This window comes from Arvicanthis niloticus, chromosome 8 (assembly GCF_011762505.2).
Source record: "Arvicanthis niloticus isolate mArvNil1 chromosome 8, mArvNil1.pat.X, whole genome shotgun sequence".
Taxonomy (NCBI): Eukaryota; Metazoa; Chordata; class Mammalia; order Rodentia; family Muridae; genus Arvicanthis; species Arvicanthis niloticus.
This window is the reverse complement of record NC_047665.1, coordinates 41,538,084-41,559,542: the sequence shown is the minus strand read 5'-3', so window position 1 is coordinate 41,559,542 and position 21,459 is coordinate 41,538,084. Positions and strand designations below refer to the sequence as shown.

Genomic DNA, 21,459 nt, shown 5'->3' with positions numbered 1-21,459 from the left:
AACAAGTATATATCTAGAACAAGTATAGTCCAGGTCATGTCTCTTACAGAAAGTCACCCTGAGGTACTTGGTTTTGAACTAGGAGGGAAAATGGGTCTCATGTTCTATCATGTAGCTGTTCAGGCAACACTACAAGGGCAGCTGGTCCTCCTAGGATCTTACCTGGAATAACCACCCTTCACTTTTCCCCTGCACAGCTTTCTCCTAGATCATTTGGCATTCTTTATAACCCAGAAGAAACTCTCTTTAAATCTAACAAAACTTTCCTGGATGTAGGGTGAAGTCATCCTTCCTTGTGTGTCATGTCTGAGTCTGTTGCAGTTCTTTAGAGTAGGAGAGTTCCCAGGCAGTGGTGACTCTGTGCACATATAAGACGACATTACCAGAGTGATGTCCAGTTTACAGTCATTCAGGTTCCCCGTGACTGGTAATAAGAACACCAGGCAGGTGCTACAGCCATTGCTTTATAAATATTTCATCTTCATAGCAGTCTCATGAGAGAGATGCCTTTTCTCACCCTCTGATGGGCTGTGACTGACATACCTATAAAAATAAAGAAGTTACAAGGAGAGAAAAATATGACATTTGTGTTGTCAAAGTTCATGTGTCAGAAATTTTCAGAAATATAGACCCCAAAACAAAGGAAAGCTTGTACAGCAGCTCGATGGAGGATGGACAGCTTGTGAATTGTGACGGACGGACAAAGACCATTTGCTTTGCTGGCAATGAACAGGGCCCAGCACAACTCTCCTGCTTCTCCTTCCCTTCCCTTGTATTGTTCCTGGTTTAAGGAAGGGCCCTTCTGGAAGGATGGTTTTACTGACTAGTTGTCAACATGACACAGACCTGAGAAAAGCCAAATCTCATTTGAGGCATCGCCTCCCATCAGATTGGCCCATGGGCATGGCTGTGAGGCATTTCGTTGATTAATGGGAGTGGCTGCCCGTCTGAAGGTGTATTGTACTAGAAGCCAGGCTGAGCAAGTCATGGAGAACAAGCTGTGTTTCTCCATGAAGACTGCTTCAGTCTCTGCTTCCAGAAACTACCTTGACTTCCCTGGCCATGAACAGTCATTGGGCTCCTGCTTTGGGCTAACACCCAGACCACTCTCTGACCCTGCATAACCTATACCCATGTGGGGAATGAAGCCACAAGGAAGTGTGTGTGGGGGGCTGTCCGATTGCCCTTGCTGCTGAGGATGACAGTTTTGTGTGGAGGAGCTAACCAGCACCGTGTGCTATTGAGTCCTCCCCACCAATCTGTTGCAAACAAATTTCCTAGGCTGGCCCTAGAGTTCTGTGTGGCTGGCTGAGGTGGAAAACAACGAAGAGAGACTTTTTTTTTCTTTTTTCTTTTGATCAGCAGGTTTGGAAACTTTGAGTGCTTGGCTGAGAGCTGGTGGAAAGACTTCAGTGTTTCCTGTGGCTGTCAGTCTGGCTTCTGAGATAGGGAATTGGGCCTTGGCTCTGCCTCTTACTGGGGGACGTGTACAGTCACTGAGGGACAGGCCTTTCAGAGGTAGAGAGCAGAGGCGTTACAGCAGAGGAAAAGAAATTTGAACAGCAAATATCCAAAAAAAAAAAAAAAAAAAAAAAAAAAAAGAACAAGGGGGAAGTATGTGCATTAGTTTGCAAACTAATTAACTTTCCAGTAGAAATGCTGATTTTCAGAGCTGGGGAGCCCAGAGTGAGAGGAAGAGGCCCAGCAGGCTGCTCCAGGCTCATCCTGTTTTCCAGTGAATTTCTTTAAGAGGAAAAGAGTTTGGAATAGGCCTCTCTGAGTCTTGAGCTGCTGGCTCCCTTTCTGTTTCTGTCTGAGGAGACAACCATATAGCTGCTATTTAAAAAAAAAAAAAAAGCTGGAGGTTTTCTGTATTCTAAAAGCAAACCATTGGCTTGAGTATTCCTTCTCATTAAAAGAAAAAACAGTCTCTGCATTTGTATTTAAGGAGCAAGTGATTCATTCATTTATTCATTTGCCTGGAAAATTTTGAGCTGTTCTGAGCCATGGCATCTGGGGCAGCCTGGACCTGCAGAGGTGAATAAGAAAGTGTTCCTACCTTTGAGCAATTGGAGTAAACTAGTGGAGAAGGGCTCTGGTGATGTGCTCCTTCGAAGCACCCAAGAACATGTCTTCTGGCAGTTTTTTTTACCTTCAGGGGCTCTGAAGTCTGTTTTCTGTGGGGAGCTGCTGTGCATTGCTGGTGCTGACGTCTGGGTGGGCTTTCTTGAAGCAGATGCAGGGCAAAAGGAAGAGAAAACAGGCAGGCTCAGAACACAGCAGTCATTGGTGAGGAGACAGATGAAAACCTTCTCCAGAGATTCTCTTACTCTTCACCACAGCTGGGGATAACCCCAACTGTCTGGGCAGAGGTTCGACTGGCAACAGACAAGGGAAAACTACCCTGGTACTTGTTTGGTTTTGGACCCTTAGTCAATGGGCTGAGGTGCATATTTTACATATCAAAGCAGACCTGGCCTTCAGGTTCTCTCAGCATTCTTCAGTTCTTGCCTGGCATACCTTGTCTTCAACATTGAAATTTCCAGCCTGGGGAGGGGGGGACTGCCCTTCCCCCCCCCAAGGCTCTTCTCTCTCCTTCCCTCTCTCCCTCCCTCTATCCCTACCCCCCCATTTTCCCCATGGTGACCCTTCTAGTCTCAATTTTCGAGGCCAGTGAACTTACCCACCCTAGAGCAACTTCCCAATAAACTTGCTTTTAATATAATCTAATCTGGTTTGAATTGCCTCTTTTCACTGACAGTGCAGAAATAACCTGTCAGTACACAGGACTAGTAACCCTTTGGAATGCATAGAGTTGGGGAGCAGAAGGGTTACTTGAAAGCAAACTGAAAAGTTTATGTCCAAATCTAGATTCACATTTAGACAATCAAAGCAAGATGTGAGATGCTTTGAATCAAGGAAACCACAAATAAAAGTATTCTGCTTTGTTTGTTTGTTTGTTTTTTGTTTTGTTTGATCATTTTATCTCCTGCCAATTTGCCCCCCAGAAGCTGTAGTTGACTGTATTTTGACTGTAATATGTGAATTGGAAACAATTACACAGAAGCTCTGGGAGACTTTCCTGGAAACATTCTCTCCACAGGTGATGATAATTCAATATGGACTTAGGAAAAGTTTCCTGCCATGTTTCATTAGTTTCTGCCCTAATCTATTCAGCAGTTTTCTTTCTCTTGAGAAACCAAGGAGGCAAAAAGCCTCAATTCCTTATTTCCTAATACCTCATGCTTAGCCAGTGCCATAAGACAATGTTCCGTGGAAGAAAAATTCTGGATAGGTACATTTGCAAATATGTGTATTGGATATGAAAAGTTCCCAGTACTCATGTGTTAGAGTCCAAAGAAGTCCTGCCTGAAGCCAGCCTCCACCCACTTCTTAAAAGAATACTCTAGAAACTGCATGCTGGGTTGTTGTTTCAGGCAGGTGTAGCCTGTGTGCTGACATATGTGGATATGAGACATAGGACAAGTTGCCTGAACTGTAATGGTACTTATTTCAGAACACCGTTAGGAAAAGTATATAGTACATGCAACAGTTATTAGTAGACACCATTTGATTCTGTGTTTTCCAAGAGACGACTCTCTCTTCCTCCTCCTCCTCTTTTTCTTACATTCCTTAATATCTCAGCGAAGTCATGTTGTGTGAGAGATGCTGAAGAGAGACTAATTCTAGAACTCCATGTAACATCAGCTAGCAGTCCCAGCATAGAAAACAGCTCCTAACCCCTGAGGCCTAGGTGATGCAGGAATTCCACAATTGGAGGACGAAAGTCAATTAGCACTGGGTGGCAAACGTTAGTTGTGTAAGTGAACTGTATTTTATGCCAGCCATCTATGACAAGATAATAATAACTCAGGGTAGTAAACAAGTGTGGTAAGAACCATGGCAGGAGTCTGTCAGTTCCAAGCAGCAGAACTGGTGTTCAAACTCACAGAAACCATGAAAATTCATTTGTTCCTACATCTAGGAAAGATATCAAGGTTGACAATGTGATAGAAACCAGACACTTGACAGCTAGGACCTTGCCCTCCCATCTGTTTGCCATCCCTCCCTCCATTTGCTTCTGCCCTTCTTGCCTCTTTTTCTTCTTTCAAGGCCTTAGCCCACATGAAGGACACAGGTCTGCAGACAGCTTTAGCTTTCCGGTCCTTAGTAGGATGAGAGAGAGCCCGTTTGCTTACACCTCATGGTCAGTCACCAGAAACAGACTTGTTTGGGTCCCATTTGGTTTTGGTGCCAGTCACCAGTGCCATAGATGTGGACCACATATTATCGGTCAGGCAGCAGGTGTTGGTATGGGGCCTAGTACCCTAAAGAAGCCATAGAGAAGTTGGATGGACAGAGTTCCCTAGAGCTGTGAGTGACAGAATTGGGTTAGGTTACTGTTCTCACATGAGATGCAGGTGTTTGTGGTTTCCCATTGAGTTCATTTTCCTATTGGCTTTTAGCAGCTTGAAACAGACCCTGTATTTCTTCAACGAATTCTCACTTTATATCTCCTCTCCCTTTTATCCTCTTGAGACTATTAACTTCCACTTGTAAAACTAGTCTGCATAATGAGTGTTTTCAAAAGTGAGATTAGAACCAATCTCCCTTATAGCCCTAGTCCTCAAGCAGGGGAGTCTCATGATTATCTCCACCCCCTAGGGGCAGTTGGTGATGCCGGAACATTTTGTTATGCCATGACCTTGAGGTCCTCTGGTGAGCAGAGGCTGGGGACACTGTCAGTAGCCTGCAGTGCACTGATGTGCACCTTCCTCAAGTATCACAGGGTCCTAAATGCCCATGGTGCCTTGCTTGTAAAGCCCTGCTGCAGCGTTTGAGAATAGATGTTTTCTTTCTTTCTTTTTTTTTAATATTTATTTATTATGTATACAGTGTTCTGCCTGCATTTATGCCTGCAAGCCAGAAGAGGGTGTTAGCTCCCGTTACAGATGGTTGTGAGCCACCATGTGGTTGCTGGGAATTGAACTCAGGTCCTCTGGAAGAGCAAACAGTGCTCTTAACCTTTGAGCCACCTTTCCAGCCCTAGAATAGATGTTTTCTTGGCCAAGTTTGTCACTCCAAATTGTGTGGACTTTAAAGCTCATATTTAAACAAACAAAAAAGCATTTGCTTGTGATTTTTTCCCCCTTGATTTTAAGAGTGGATAAATAAGGGGAGGGATGGACCTTACTAGACAGGGTGCTTACTGAGCACCCAGATGCTCCGAGTTTCACCCCCAGCACTTCCCAAAGCTGTACAGAAGGAGAGGTACATATGCTCATAAGCAGTTCAGAGCAGCAGTTCAGGGCATTCCTGGCTACATAGTGAGTTTAAGCCAGACTAGGCTGCATGAGAACTTACCTATAAATAAATTAGCATATGAACACTACTTTTTATGTTCTTACCAATCAATAAACTTTTAAAACCAATATGGTTGACAAGCATGCTTTACGATTTTAATTCTCATCCCTTTATTACGTCGACTGTGTATGTATTAGTCACGCATCTCCTCTTCTCGAGATTGTGTTGCTCACTTTCTTCAGACTTTACAAGTGTTTCCCTAAGAACCTCAGGAGAAATGGTTGTGGAGGACTGTGAGGGCAGGTTGGGACCTGTTTGTGCTGAGTACTTTCTCAGCTTGTTGCTGTAGGTAAGCATCCACAGTGGTTTTGGAGTGCAGAGTTGTTTTGTCTTCTTTCCATGAAGTCATTACTTACATCCTACTGTTCTTGAGAATAAAGTCCTAGGATACAATGTCCTTAGAGCTGACTCCTTCCAAGGCCTCTCGGATTGGCTTACAAGCCTCACATGCTTTTCCCTGTGTCTGCCTCTGTCCTCATTCTTGTCAGGACAGCAGCCACGCTGGGTCAAAGCTCTCATTTTTTTACTCCATTACTGGTTCAGAAGCCCTGTCATTGTTTACAGTCACATCCTGTGGTCTTGGGGGGTTAGAACTTCATCAGAGGAACCAGCATGGAGGGTTTGCAGTCCACTGCAGTTACTACTGAAGGGACTTTTCTTCCTCACAATGTGGAAACATTTGGAAAAAATAATTTAAACTCAACAAGATTTAGTGTTTTCAGTATTTACAGCAAACAACTACTTCCATCACACAGTTGTGACAAAGGGTAAAGATAAGAATGTATCCAGCCTTTGCCTCCTTGGAGTTTGTCCCTGTCTGTTCTGACATCTGTCCTGTGCCACTCGTGGTGACAAGTGAAGATGTTGGAAGGAAGATCTTCTGTCCAAGTGTCCATCATGTTGTAGGACAATGATAGCTAATAGCACATTTCCTTTCATGGCAAGTAAATAGCCCTGGTTATCACTAAGATTACTGGCCATGGTGTTTGGCAACAGCATTTCCATAAAATGAAACATTGGGTTCATTAATTCAATTTCTCCTTTTGCTTACTTTCTCTGGATGTTTGTTTTCTTCCTTCCTTCCTTCCTTCCTTCCTTCCTTCCTTCCTTTCTTTCAAAACATTTTATTTATTTTGTACATATGGCAAGTACACTGTAGCTGTCTTCAGACACCCCAGAAGAGGGCACTGGATCCCATTACAGATGGTTGTGAGCCACCATGTGGTTGCTGGGAATTGAACTCAGGACCTTCAGAAGAGCAGGCAGTGCTCTTAACTGCTGAGCCATCTCTCCAGCCCTGGATGTTTTTATATTCTGCAATGTTCCTTGGTCTCTAAGGCTCTTCTGTCCTTCCTTTTTATTTTTATTTATTTATTTTTTTATATCTTAACCTTCTGGCACCTGAGAATTGCCACCAGATTCTGATAGCATCAATCTGTAGATTCAACCTCCATTGTATGTGGTTTATTGGAGCCCTCCAGTGTAGGAGGACACATATTCTTCTCTTGTTCCTATGGACTTCTATGGCAGTTACTGTCCATATATTTGATTTATCAAAAAGAATGTCCTGTCTAAAATACTTTTCAGAAGAAAACCAAAGGCAGAACTCACCAAGTCTGGGAATCACAGTCCTGACTCAGGCTAGGTGACAGACTGTCCCCATGGCATCATTATATTATGGCATCACTGCATTATAGCATTACCATATCACTGCATTATGACATCACTGCATCATACCATCACAGCATCACTATATCACTGCATCATGACATCACTCTGTCATGGCATCACAGCATTACTGTACCATTGTATCATAGCATCACTGCATCATTATATCACTACACCACTGCATCACCGTATCACAGTATCACTGTATCACTGTACCACCGGATCACTGTATCATGGCATCATTGCATCATTGCATCACAGCATTACTGTATCACTGCATCATAATATCACAGCATCAAGGCATCACTGTATTAGACATCACTACATTACTGCACCACTGCAGCATTTAACAACTGCATCACTGCATCATGGCATCACTATATCACTGCATCATGATATTGCTACATCACTGCAACAGTGTACCATGACATCATTGTTGTATAGTCGGGATGTTGCTAGTCATACTTTTAGGAACTGTAACAAGTGCATGAGCCAAACAATTTATGAAGCAAAACATTTCTTCTTTTAATTTGAGTCATAGTTTTAGAGTTTTCAGTTCGCAGTCAGTTGGCTCTGTTGTTTCTATGCTATTGGAGGCATATTATGTGAGCAAAATTGCTCACATCGGGAAAGCCACAGTGGGAGAAGAGAGAAAGGAGTTGGAGGAGCAAGTGAGTGGGAGGAAGGAGACTAGGTATGACCATCACAAGTGTAAGTCATGCCTCTAGTCACCTAATTCCTCCCCTACACCCCACCTCTTTCTACTGTCTCCCCAAATTGTGCCACCAGCTAGAGACAGTGTTCCTAGAACTTAAGCCTGTGGTTATTTAACCTATAGCAGATAATGAGATGCTATCAATCTGTTTGAATAGTATGGTGGAGCACTGGAACAGAGCTCTATCCAGCTTTCTTGAGGTACAGTGTCCACATAAGGCAGTAGCCTCAGTCCTGGAAACTGGAGAGCTCCAGAAAGAGGAGCAGGCCTCAGAGTAACCTGAGGCTGCGTTCATTGGAAGTCCCTTCCTCTTTCTACAGCCCAAGGCAAAGAGAAATGAGAACCAGGCAACATTTTAAAAACAAGGCTAACAGTCCCTTCTCCATCCCATCCCCATAGGCATTGTCCCATCGCCAGAAATAATGTCCATGAATAGGTCAGAGGAAAGGAAGGAAGGGTTCAAGAAAGCCCTTCTCCTGCTTTGTGGTTTTGTCCCATTGCTTCACCCTGGTCTCTCCTGTCTGGTTGTTCACTGCAATGAATTGAAAGCAAGACAGATGTCTAGTTAGGGATGGAGTGATTTCTGTCCCTTGTTTGGAAACATGACTCAAGAAAACTTTCATTGAGGATGGACCAACTAGTGGAAATAGAACCACATGTAACCAACATGTAGACATTAGTTAACTGACTTTCTAGTAAGCAGGGTCTCCTCTATCTCATAATGCTAAAGTGTAAGCAAGATATTGCATGTCTGTATTAAAGTCACAGACTGTTAGTATTCTACATGGAATCAAGCGGAGCTAGGAGGCAAGCAGGGGCACTTTAGAGCTCTCCACCCACACTGCCTCCAGAGACTTATAGTTAGTTACCTTGGAAGGCAGTAGTTAGGGTGTCTAGCCAGCTGCCCAGGCTGCTTCCCCTATTGTTTCTGCCCTCAGTGATCCTCAGATTTCAGTCTGAATGAGAATTATTATACCAGACTGTCCATGCTAATTGCATTAATGGGGAAATGTCAGGAATCCTGCACAGTACTTGGGAGCTGTGGGGTTTGATAAACTTAGTTTTCCTTTTTTTCGTAGCTCTGGCATGTTGGGGGAAACTGACAAGAGCGAAGTGTTACACTAGGGGCAGCAAAGGGTCCTAGGGGACCAAACTTGTCTAGAAAAGACTTCAAAGTATATTTCTATCTGTTATGACTGACCTCTAGAATTGAGCCAGTCTGGTTTATGTGTTGATAGTTGTTGCAGAGACAAGAAGGGCATTCACCTGTGCAGTTCCAGTGGCATAGCACTGACTATTAGTGATCTCCCCAGAGTGTGTGCTGCCTCAGGACCTCTCAGGGAGAAGTCAGAGATGCTGTCCACCTTGCTACAGTGCATAGGGTAGAGGTCTGGCAGAGGTTTTATCTTTGTCAAGTGTCAGCCAAAGCTACTGAGATACTGAGATACTGCCTTAAGCTCCACTGGGCAGTAGAGACTGTATTCAAGGCCAGGATGGGTTCTTCTAAGGATAGGAGAGAGGAAAGGATTGCTCACTCTGCAATTGTGGCTCCAGCTCTGCTCCCTGGGATCCTCTGTGCTCCTTGCCTGCTCTGCAGTTGTCACTACAGGGAGAGCCCATGAGGCCTAGCTGGCCTGGGAAGGAAGCCAGGGAAGTCCTGGCTTCCCCCTTTCAATGGCTGCTTTGTGCCTCTGCCCTCCAGCTCTCAAGGGGAGACACTGGAGAGCCTGCCTTTGTGTTCTCACCTGCTCAGCAGGTTTTCCTCCCAGAAATAAAGACCAGTTGAAGTGGGAAGAAAACAAGAGCAGCTTTTGATTCCTAGAAGGTTAAACCTCTTCTTTCGTAATTGTAGATTGTTTCGTGGAGGGGCGGGGCTAAGGGGTGCTCAATGCAGTTTTCTTTCTGTGATCTATTCTCTTGATGATCAGAGTTGGGTATTTCTGATTTGAATCTAGTTACCTGATAGGCACACAGCATGTATGTATGGTAGAGCTTCTTCCATACTTTTTATTCTAGGGCATATATTTGGATGTGAATCTCCCAAGTTGAAGTGGGTTTGGTGTTGGTAAGGTTTGTGTTCTGAATGTTCTCAACTATTCAACAGGGCGGAGACCATGCAAAGCCAGTCCCATCCTTAGCTTACTTTGGTTCAGAATGGGGTGCTGGAATTATTTAATAAGGTTATATTATTTTCAACATTGAACAGTTTTAAAGAAAACAAAACTTTTTATTGTTTTAACAATCATGTTGTCAGGATATTTTCCTAGAAGAATTAAACTTACTGAAACATTATGCAAATCATCAGAGTTTTTAATATAGCTGGCTGAAGGCCTTCTAAACAGCTGTACACAAACAGGTACCTCTTGCCTTGAAGTCATGAATTGATGGTGAGAGATTGTAGGCAGGGAACCAGCTGCTCCCCAGAACTTTCTTTTTCTTCTTTTGCCTGTTCTTGATTGGTTTCAGGGTCTTGCTTATTTTAAGACTATTCTAGGCGTGTTTCTGCCTCAGAGCTTTTGCACTTACTTTTTCCTAGTCCATGGAGCAATTTCTCAGCTCTCCACAGGGCCTGTTCTCTATCACCTTTCTCCCAGGTCTTTACTCAAACTCCACTTGCTCACTGAGGCTTTCCCTGCACTTATTTGTTTTGTCCCTTTGTCTCTGCCACCTCAACATCAGCAACACCAACCGATTGAGCCCCAACCCACTTTATTCTTTATTCTTCTTGTCTCTTGTTGGCATCTAACACCCAGGTCTGCACCTGTGTCCTCAACACACAAAGGGAGCCTGGCACCTAATGGAGGGCAGTAATGATCTGTGGATGAAAGATTAAACCACTGCGCTGTGGGTTTGTCCTTGCTGGGCGCCACTGATTAGCACAACAGGGCTTCTAATCATCCTTATCCAGGAGCAGTAGTGTTGTTTGGGTTTAGTTCATTTGCTGGCCGGCTCCAATGAAGCTAGTTATGCACACAAATGCTGGTATCACTGAAGTGTCCCATTAACTCTTGTCGTCCCTGTCATCATTGTGGTGTTACGCTCATTATCGGGATAGAAATGGACAAAATTTATGCTGGTGTTGTAAAGAATGAAAGATGTTTGACTAAAGTCTTCTTCTAGATTTTTATTTCTGGGGGAGAAGGGCCAACAATCTATAGAAATGGGCAGAGTTTGGACAGTGTATAAGGAAGGGGCCATGTGACTTTCCGTCGTTATGTTTAACAGTGAGAAAAATGCAAGCTAAAAAGTACATGGAGGTGTGGGGTTTTCAGTCTGCCAGGCTTTTCAGGCTGGCCTTCACTCCACCTGTTGATGAGGCTGTTTGCGAGCAGGCTTCCTCAGGCTTTGCTAGAGGGAGGGCATGTTGGTAGAGCCTTAAGGAGGGACTTTGGAGATGCCTATCAAAATTTAAACAGTATATTCTCTTTGGCCCAACAATTTTACTTTTATGATTCTATGGTAGGGATTAACTTTTACAGATGAAAAAATTATACAAACATAACTTTATGCCTTGCAAACCTGGTTTGTAACACCAAAAGCAAGAAAGAAACCATGAACTCAACCCACAGCAGGGACCTGGCTCATCAGGGAGGACACACCCTGGTGACCAGCTAGGAAAAGAATGAGTATACGCCAGCACTGTACCATACAGAGACCTATAAGAGGCACTAAATTATGAAAGGTACAGGATGCTGCCTTTGTATAAAGAAAGGGGGGAAGTCAGAATATATTTTTGTTTTTGTTTTCCACCCATGAGGACATTTGGAAGGAGAGCATCAAGAGACAACCACTGCATAGCCGTAGGTTAGAGGAAAGGACTGTTGGGTGGGTGACACTTGGGGAGTCTCCATGTAGCAGATTAAGTGGCTGTTTCATAGAATTGAATTGTCAGTAAGATAAAGAAATGGAGAGGCAGAGAAGGAAAATCATTACTTCCTTTGTGAGTGAATTCAAGGCTTTTCTGAAAGCTTCCAGGCCACGTGGATATTCTCCCTCTGGAAGACTGGCCTTGGGGAGGGAGTGTGAGCTTGTGTGAACTCCTGGGGAATTTCTCCTTCCTCATGATATCCTGGTTGCTATAGTGCAGATCTATTTGTGACACACAGAAAATGCTTTAAATAAAAGCTACTTCCTGACCATGACTTCCTGGGCAATGTTCTTCCGGAGACTGTTGAGCGCCAAGGTTTACATACAGTCTGAGCGCGAACCCTGCTCAGTCAGGTTGGAGAGCCAATGAGAGCAGGGTTCCATCCTGTGGTCAGGGGTTGCTGTGTTGTTCCTGAAAAAAAAAAATAAATAAATAAAAAAAAAAGAAAGAAAGAAAGAAAGAAAAACACGCAGCGAGCCGAACTCCAAGGCCAGTGTTTGCTGGAGGCTTTGCTTCCAGTGCTTTAGCGTTGCCTCCATCTTTCTTTGGGGACCCAGGGCGCGGTTGGCTGTGCCCCTGTGGCTTCATGCTCGGGGCGCCAAGGGAAGCATTTCTCATAGACCAGTGAAAACAGGAAGTGATGATGAAGCGAGTTCGCCCTGCATCTGCGCTGAACTACTTTCTTTTTGTCATTGCTCATTAGGTATAGACACGTGTGACAGTCCACGCAGTAGGACCCCCATTTCTACCGGTTTTGGACTTCCTCCTGTCACACAATGCCGCCGCCTTCGGACATCGTGAAGGTGGCCATAGAATGGCCTGGCGCCTACCCTAAACTCATGGAGATTGACCAGGTAAGTAAAGCCCTTAGGACTGGAGAGCTCACAACAGTTTTCCTAGTCGCACTGAGTGGTTGCAGATTTTGAATAGCTTCATCTCCCTACTCTAAGGGGCTGTGGAATCCAGGCAGTAATTACTACAGTGTAGTCTGTGTATATACAATGGCAGTGGATGGGACTTGTATAGTCTTGCCCCATCTGCTGGATTGTGTCAATACTGGGTTCCTATCTGAAGCCATCATGATAGCAGCTGGAGGGTTTGGGTTCTGAGCATCAGGACAGATAGACTGTCCCATCCTACTGCTGGGACTCATGGGTGGGCAGATTTTTATATGGGCAATGTAAAACTGACTTTAAAAAATATAGCTATCTCCAGAAGAACCAACATGTATTTTGCTATAGTAACAATTTTATAATAAAATTAGTATAGAGCACGTTCTCTGGAAAATGGTACAGAATCGGAAAATAATGTAATGAATATAAATGGAGATTATAAGAATAATTTCATTTCTGAGCATGGATGACTGGCAGTCATGTGATGTGGCTCTGACTCTGATTATAGATTGTCCAGGGAATTTGCTTTGTTCTCATTTCACTGAAGTCATTCTAGAACAAGTGATTGGAGGGATGAAGGACAAGTCCTAATTTATACTTACAGGGTTCAAGAGGCATAGTGGCAGTCTATATTTTCAATTAGAATACCATGGCAACGCCAGCCATTATGCTCCTGATACTTTTTTATAATTATTTTCACAGTTCTTTTTCTGGTCAGATTTTATTATCAGATTGAAGACCACTGCAAGAGTTATTTGGCATTGTGTAGATTCAAAGGAGTAATCAAAACAAATCCCACAGGTCAGATCAGAATAAGTGGGCTCAAATTTGCATGTAAGAACGGTTACGTTGTGCAGACTCTGAAAGAGTGGCTATCAGACCAGCACCTCACTGTTATTTCAACTCAATGGAGAAACAACTCTTATAGGTGAAGTCTGCATGTGCCATAACTTTGTGCAGGTACCAGGCAGCCAGCACTCATCCCTCTTCACATGAGGTTGCTCAGGACCAGTTATATTTTACCTTTAAAAAGATTATCTAGTGATATTTGACACAGACTAAATGTGGTTGGGATTAGGTGTGGTCTGTCCAAAAGAATGACAACCAAGATAAAGGTGGTCGCTCAGTCCCAGCAGTCCTGTGCTCTGCAGAGGAATGAGCCTTGGTCCATTCTGTCTCTTTGGTTTGCTCTATCAGCTTGGGGACTCAGGAACAGATGCTTGGGCCTTAGAAGTGCAGATTCTCAAGCATTACCTAGATTACTGACATGATATGCATGATGACAAGATTCCCAGGGTATCCTATGTACAACTAAGTGATAAGTGGCACCCAAGCCAGGGTGCACATTAGAGTCACTATCACCATTAGTTTATTCTAAGAGAGTCTCATTTCATGGTTCTGATGAACTATTTAATTTTGGCTTAACAGTGGTTGGTGGAATTTATGGCTTCTCTGTTAAGGCAGCCTTTGATTCATATTCCAGATGCTTGGGAATTCAGTATAATGTTCTCTGCTGTGGAGATGGCTTTCTCTGTATATGTGAGTTTCAATAATTTTAAAAAGAAAATAATCTTTGTACTTTGTAATAATTTTAGATTTATAGAAAATGGCAAAGATTCTATGCATTTCAATCTATTCCCTTGTATTTTGTATTCCTTAACATTAACCTTGTCACATAATTTTAGACCAAATGCATGCTCCATAATCACATAAAATACAGTATATAGTCCATATTTATATCTCATCATTTGTTCCAGTAAAATTATTTATAGACATTTTTCTATGATGTCTAATAGCCCACCCCAAATCATCTTCTGCCTTTATTATTATACCTTTTTTGTCTCCATTGCCTGAAATAATTCTTCAGTCATTCTGGCAGCTATTTTATGGAAAGCACTTCAGCTTGGAGTTAGTTCCCTGGTACATTCTGTCTGGTAGACTTGAATTTTGCATTTTGAGATAAAGCACCAGAGAAATGGTGCCATGTCCTCTTCAGGGAGACATGAAAGTCAGGGAGCTCTCCCGTGACTTTCTTTCATTCTTCTTCATTATTCCAGTGCCGTGGATGAGAACACGGATGTTCAGAGAAGCCATGTTACCTGTCAGTTGATGAGAGGCCGGGTCAGGACTGGAGCCTTCCTTTCCTTTCAAAACTTAACTTCTGATTGGTTGTCTAAATTACAGTCCTCTTGGCAATGTGGCAGTTCCATACTGAGGCAGACAAAGAATGAGGAACCCAGGCTCTTCCTGCCTGGGTGTACTTACAATGCTGCAGTCAGGTCTTGTTTCCTGATATAATAAGAACTTGGCCTGAGACTTGGAAACATACTTTCACATGCACTGAATACTTGAAATGATGACTACCAGGAGTTTCTTCTGTTTCTCTGCATCATTCAGTAAGAATCCTACTGTCTGTCTGGCTCTTGTGCACTTGTTACCATAAATGTTGGAAAGCACATTGCTTCTTTTAAGCCTGGATAACTACTGTTTCACTAACAGTATTTTAAATGATGTGTTAGGCATTGCTGTTTTGGGGTTGTCCTCGTCCTCCTTCATGGTGTCATTGTCTCAACTCTGAGTAGAGGTCCTCGAACCTCGTGCTGAAATCATGCAGGAGGTTCACCCAAAGTATACAGTTCCGAGCTGCAGGGAATTTTATTCTGTCAACAAGGGCAGGGATGCGCTTAACATAATAAGCACCAGTGGCTGAAAAACAGCCAGTGTCCTAGGAATGGACTTGCGCTTAAATGCTTCTTCTTTAGTGTCTCCTGACCAGTCTTTACTTCACCAATGAATCGTGGTGGAGGAGCTTCTGCTGGGCTCGACTCTACTCAGCTGTCCTCTGATGCCACCTGTTCCTGAGGACATCTGCTCACAGTGGACTTGTTTACATTCTTTGATTGTAGATTGCGCAGATTCTTTTGTGTTTTTTTCTACTCAGCAGGAAGAGTCCTAGGATCTTTCTGTGAACGGACTTTTGCTGCACCAGATGGCACATTCCAAAGTCATCTTCTTTCTTGGTGGGTGCTTGATTCTGTTCCAGGCAGGCTGTGTAGGTAGGACTGAAGAGGGTGGTTGTTGGGAAGGCCAGAAGCTACAGAGCTGCCACACTTTCTGTTTTAGTGACCTTTCACCTAGGAATTACTGTACATCTGTGGAGTCTGAGTATCTGGTCAGAGGTGCTTCCTGAATGGCAGTGCAGTGCACAGGGTGGTGGGGGTGGGGTGGTAATGGTGTTCAGTATAGATGTGTGTTGTGAATTCTGGGGACAGGACAGGAGTACTGATTCCTGGCAAGAATCTTTGGTTGGTATTTCAGCTGCAGTAACAAAGTACTTTAGACGCAATAATAAACAGAATCTTGTTGTTCCCATCTGTGGAGGCTGGACGTTGAAGATCAAGGCACCAGTGGTTGAGGATCTGCAGCTTATGAAAGGTTTCCTCCCATGACCCATGGTACAGGCTGACTATTGAAGCCACGTTGGAAAAGATGGCTTTCCTGACCTTGTCACCTACCAAAGGCTCCACTGCCCTGTCCCACCACCAGAGACTTAGTTTCAGCTCAGACTGAAAACACACACATTCCAAGTCTCAGGGCCCTGGTTTCTGGACAAACTCAGTTTGCCTCCTGGGGCCCTCTTTTCCTTGCCTCAAAAAGGAGTGGGGCATAATAATTTGTTCTTGGGAAGATTAAAGAAAATATGTGAAAATAGTGTCGTTTATTGCCTGGTTCAGAGCCTTAATCGCCAAGGCGGCCATTCTTGCTCTTAGTTTAAGCACGTGTTCATTACATTGGAAGTGTAGTCTGGTTCCTTTTTACCTGTTTTCATCCTGGACAGCACTAGATGGACATCTTGTTCCTGCTCTGCTGCCTTGTTTTCTCATCATTTAGGAGGAGAGAAAAACATGGAGGGCAAGTGGGAGGTAGTATCTGGCAACAGGAAGCTACTAACTGGATGTGCAGACAGTTTGTGCTGTGGAATCATCACTGGCTCTCTACGACTCCACCCACAATCCTGGGCAACTCCACAGTTTGTGAAACATCTATTGCACTGTGGCTTTGCTTTGAATGCTGCTTCTCCAGTTCCTAGTGACCCATTCTTACCTGATAGATGGGCATTTCATTAATGAGGAGGAGGAGAAGGAAGAGGAAGAGAAGGAAGAAGAGGAAGAGGAGGAAGAAAAAGAGGAGGGGGAGAAAAAGGAGAAGGAAGAAGAGGAGGAGGAGAAAGAAGAGGAGGAAGAGGAGGAGGAGGAAAAGGAGAAGGAAGAGGAAAGAGGAAGAAGAAGAAGAGGAGAAGGAGAAGGAGGAGTAGGATCGTCCTCAGTGATGGTGATTTTGTTAGGGGCTCAGCTCGCCTCTGCCCTAGTCTACTGACACTTGTTCTGTCTGAGGGCACATCTACACACAGACCTCTCCCAGTTCTAGACAGCAGTTCTTCTGTTCCTGGTACACTCTTCAGGCTCTTTCCTATCTCCTACCCACTCACTCTGCCAGACACTGAGCCAAGAAAGCATCATTGCTGTGCCTGAGACTTCTGTGGCCTGTGTTTGTAAATGTTAACTCTGGCTTTTAGCATCTTCTCTGTCTCCAGCCTGTCCTCCTTTTCCAGGTGAGACAGAAGAGCGGCAGGCACTTCTTGTTTCTCTAGGCCTTGCAGCCTATTCCAGCCCAGTCCATCTCTTGTGGTTCTTAGCAGCCTTTCTTTGATAAGTGTCAGCCCCATCCAGTGCTCTCCCCTTACAAGCTCTTTCTCCAGCAGCAAACCCCTTAATTCCTATTGTTAGAAATTGTCCTATGACTTGAACCTGATCAGCCGTTCCTGTACAGTTCCTGCATTCTCATGCTTGCTTGGATGTTTTCAGGACATTGGCTATGCTGTCATGGTGGATGAACAGCACTTTCTTTTCCTCTGGAGCTGGCCTTACTGATATGGTATCTACTAGCTTCAGTCGAGTGGTCTTCCCTCAGCCTTATTTCCCCTGTAATACTACAGAGAATACTCCTATATCCCTATGCTCAGATATTAATCAATCCTGTGAGACTTCATTCCCTGCTTATTCTGGATTAAGTTTCCCTTTCAATCTTAGTCTACTTCCGTCTATATCTTTTTTTCTCCTCGGCTCTCTGGTTTTGTGCTTACACTGTGGATGGACAATTTTGATCTTAATTCCTTGATCTCTCAGATGCTAAACATCATCTCTGACTTACTGATACCTGCTTCCATGTCCAGTGTGGGCTAGTAACTGACATCACTTTCAAGTCTCTGCTTGGTGGAGGCATGGTTTTCCATGTACAAACAAATCATCCCCTACCTTTAGAAGACATACAAATGGTTGATGCAACTCTCCACTTGTGAAGAGAAGGGTCTCAGGGAATCATTTATGGCCCAGTGAATGAGCCCTGTACTTTGTACAAGGAGACAATGTGCAGGTCAGACGAGGGGCCGTCATCTTCACTAAGTGTGTTAGGGAATTGCTGATCAAGGCCCAGAGGGTGATGATGTTTGACAAACTTTTCCTGGAGAAACACAACACACACTCATTACAGATTAGTAGCCTATGGCAGACTCAAAGTCCAACTCAGTGAAACAATATCTTTAGAGCTAGTTACAGGAATACGGGTGAAGGGTTGCTTACAGAAGCAGAGATGATTCAAAGACAGCAGCATGACGAAAGGCAATGCCAGCGTGGGTAACAGTTTATAAAGGCTAGAAATCTGACCTTCACTGCACAGCAGGAGGGCAGCTCAGCAGGTTGAAGAGTGTCCTCTTCTGGTGGCTCAGTTCACCGGAGCCTCCCCCAGGCAGCTCAGCTGGTCATTGTTTCTTGTAGGTAGTTTGGCCTGTTGTTTCCTCCAGGCTGCTAGGCTTGGCTCTCTGTTTTCTTTGTAGCTAAGGTTTTCTGAGAGAACTCTCAAGCAGTCTTTGCTGTTTCCTCTTGAGGAGGGAGGAACCTAGTGAATATGGTCATTTTCAGGTACTTCCTGAAAGTGTTTTGAGTTGTTTACTACTTCCTGTCTTAAGGAGCTTCACTGTAGGCTGGAATATTTCCATCTTAAGGAAACTGCCACCCAAACAGAAGGAAAGATGTTCATGGCTTCCAGACTTAATTTGGCAGGTTCTTAATTGGTTCCTGGATTTTCAGGGCCTCTTTGCTCATTCCTGCCAGAGCGAATTTGTATTAACCCATTTTAATGTTTGAAGGATTTAGAGAAGGATTTTGTTTGAGAACAGTGCAATATCCTAAAGGAAAAAAAAAAGAGATTATGAATGATTATGATTATGGGATTTTCTAGTGATTCTCAGTCTCAAATCAAAATCTTCATAGTCTTATGCCATTTCCTCCAAGGAACCTGTGTCTAATGCATGTGTAGTTCTGAAGTCCTCTCCAGTTTAATAAGTGCTGATACTTTAGACATATGTCCCTGTGTATTCATAGGCTCCCTCATCTCTCCAAGTTTCCCTCTAGCAGTTCACTGCCTTTAAATCCTCCCAGTGAAATCCTCCCCCTGCTGGGAATTCTAGCTCCTGCTGAGATCCGCCTCCTCATCCAGCTCTTCTCTGAGCACTTTGTAACACAGTCTTATTTCCAGCCTTTTGTTTTTTGAGCCATTTTTATTACCTGTTGCTTTTATTTGCAGTTGATAAATTCTGTATGCAATGTAGTTTACGTTTCTTTTGTGAAATTGATTAGAAGTTCCTAGTGGCCAGCCTGTGGTTTAAGATGTTTGGGACCTGGGGCTTAGTACACTGATCTCTCCTGTCTGGGTGTATACCATGGATGTGAATTTTTTTTTTTTTTTTTGGTTTTTCGAGACAGGGTTTCTCTGTGTAGCCCTGGCTGTCCTGGAACTCACTCTGTAGACCAGGCTGGCCTCGAACTCAGAAATCCGCCTGCCTCTGCCTCCCAAGTGCTGGGATTAAAGGCGTGCGCCACCACTGCCCGGCGGATGTGAATTTTTAACAGCTAAAAGTAACGTTTTGATAGTCTTCATTTGTCACACTTTAAAGAACACCTTTCCATATATTGATGGGAAGTTTGTCTCTCCAGAAGAAACACAGATACATATGTTTTTGGGTAACCATGTATTCATTGTCTGTGTTTTTTCCTCAGTTATCATGTTTTTATAGTATGTTTAAGGTACAGTTCAGTAGGTGAAAATATGAGTTAGATAGACCTTTTAAAAAGGGTATTGAGTAATTTTGCATTTGGCATTTCAGGGTTTTGTGGATCCTTCCCTTAATCCTAGCAACAGGAATAATAATGACTGCCATCTAGTCAGTATGTACTGTGCCAGGCATTATAAATGCTCTGTACATCATGTTTTGTCATATTCCTATAGCCCTAATAGTTCCACAAAGGTTTCTTGTTTCATAACTATTCACAAGCTCATCCACCGGGCCACCGGGGGGTGTTCTGCTAGGAATGTACTCCATTGATTCCAGGACTATTCAACAAGCCACTCAGATAGGCGTAGTACATCTAGGTCTCTCTGTTGGCTGGTTCTGCTTTAGCCTCTCCATCTATTGTGTTCCTCCTTAGTGATTCTTCCTGGTGACGGCAGTCTGCTTTGCACGAAAGCATACACCATTGTAGGTGTGCCTGCTCCATGGCTGTTACTGACATTTTCAGGGACATGTTGGGTGAAGAAAGCCAACACTTCATTTTCTTAAAAACCAAAGCCCTCTGGGCTGGGACATTACAGTAGAGACTATGGTAAGCCCTACTGGGTCTGGCAGGCGAGCTTGCAGGCAGATTAGCAGGGTGCCTCAAAGTATGGACTTGGTGGAGACTGGCTGGACTCAAAGTCAGCATTTCCCCCTGGGTGTGACCAGGAGAGGTTTGCAATTTTGTAAGAAAGAATTGGCAGTATTCCTAAGTCCGTTCTTGCTTGCATGGCACTGTGAGGGAAGCAAGCATTCAGCTCTCTGCTTAATGATACCACCATTAGCAGCCAGCTCTCCCTCTCCTGTTATACAGAATACATAGAGCATCTCATGTTTTAGACAAATCTCAAACCAATAATCAAAGCTTCTCCTTCAATACATTAAACCAGATCTTCAGCTTGGAAAGCTGCAAATCTCAAGGAATTTAAACATTGATTGTCTGGTCAAAAGCAACCGATAGATACCAAGCTCCAAATAAAAACACCCGAATTCAGATGAGGTTCTTAAGATAATGTGAGATGAGAAAAATCAGACAAAATTGTGATGGAACTTCTTTGTAACCTGTGCTGCAGAAACTAGAAGTCATAAGATTGCCTTGTAGTGCTTTTCTTAAACTCCTGGGCTAGACGCTTACCTCTGGTGCTGTGAGCCTGATGATTCTTATTTGTGGTGCTGTCCTGTGTCTCCTGGCATTTTAAGGGCATCCTCGCTTTACTCATTAGCTGCCAGTAGCACCTCTCTAGCAGTGTGATGAGCAGAAGTGTCTAGACATTGCCAAATATCCCTCGGGCGGTGGATAGAATATCTATCCTCCTGTTCGAAATGAACCAGACGAGAGCTCCCTAGCTTGGCTTTACATTAGGGTTGCTCAGGAGCCATTGGAAATACAAAGAGGATGGATGAGTGGTTTGGGTCCATGGATTACTGTTTTTATCCAGCTCCCTTGGGGGATGATCTCATGGTTTGTATTGCATTTGAAAATACACTGTTGTGAGGTCTGGGCATTTACTGGCTCTGCTGGCAATGTGTCTGGCTCCTGCAGCAAATTTCAATGTCTCCCTTAAAGCCGATGATCTATTTCTGCATCAGTAGCAGTGTCCTAATAATTCTGAGCCTCTCCTTGCTTTATACATACAGTAAAGTAAGGAGCACACACATAACACCTTCAAAAACTTAACCTCAGGTGAGAAATGTGTGATAAGCCAATGATCCTCCATTAGGCTTTTTCCGGAATGCTATTGGTGGGGGAAGTTATCCCTAGTCTGATTGTTGCAATGCTTGG

At 43.8% G+C, this 21,459-nt stretch overlaps 1 protein-coding gene across 5 annotated transcripts in view; it reads left to right on the top strand.

Moving 5' to 3' along the window:
• The window catches only part of Elmo1 (engulfment and cell motility 1), a 506,925-nt gene that overhangs the window by 81,964 nt on the left and 403,502 nt on the right, over positions 1-21,459 (top strand). For all 5 annotated transcript variants that reach the window (XM_076939323.1, XM_076939321.1, XM_034510333.2 and 2 more), the window contains exon 2: positions 12,319-12,469. In XM_076939323.1, the coding sequence (XP_076795438.1) occupies positions 12,392-12,469 (78 nt within the window). In that variant the 5' untranslated portion in view covers positions 12,319-12,391. The remainder of the gene's footprint in view (positions 1-12,318; positions 12,470-21,459) is intronic.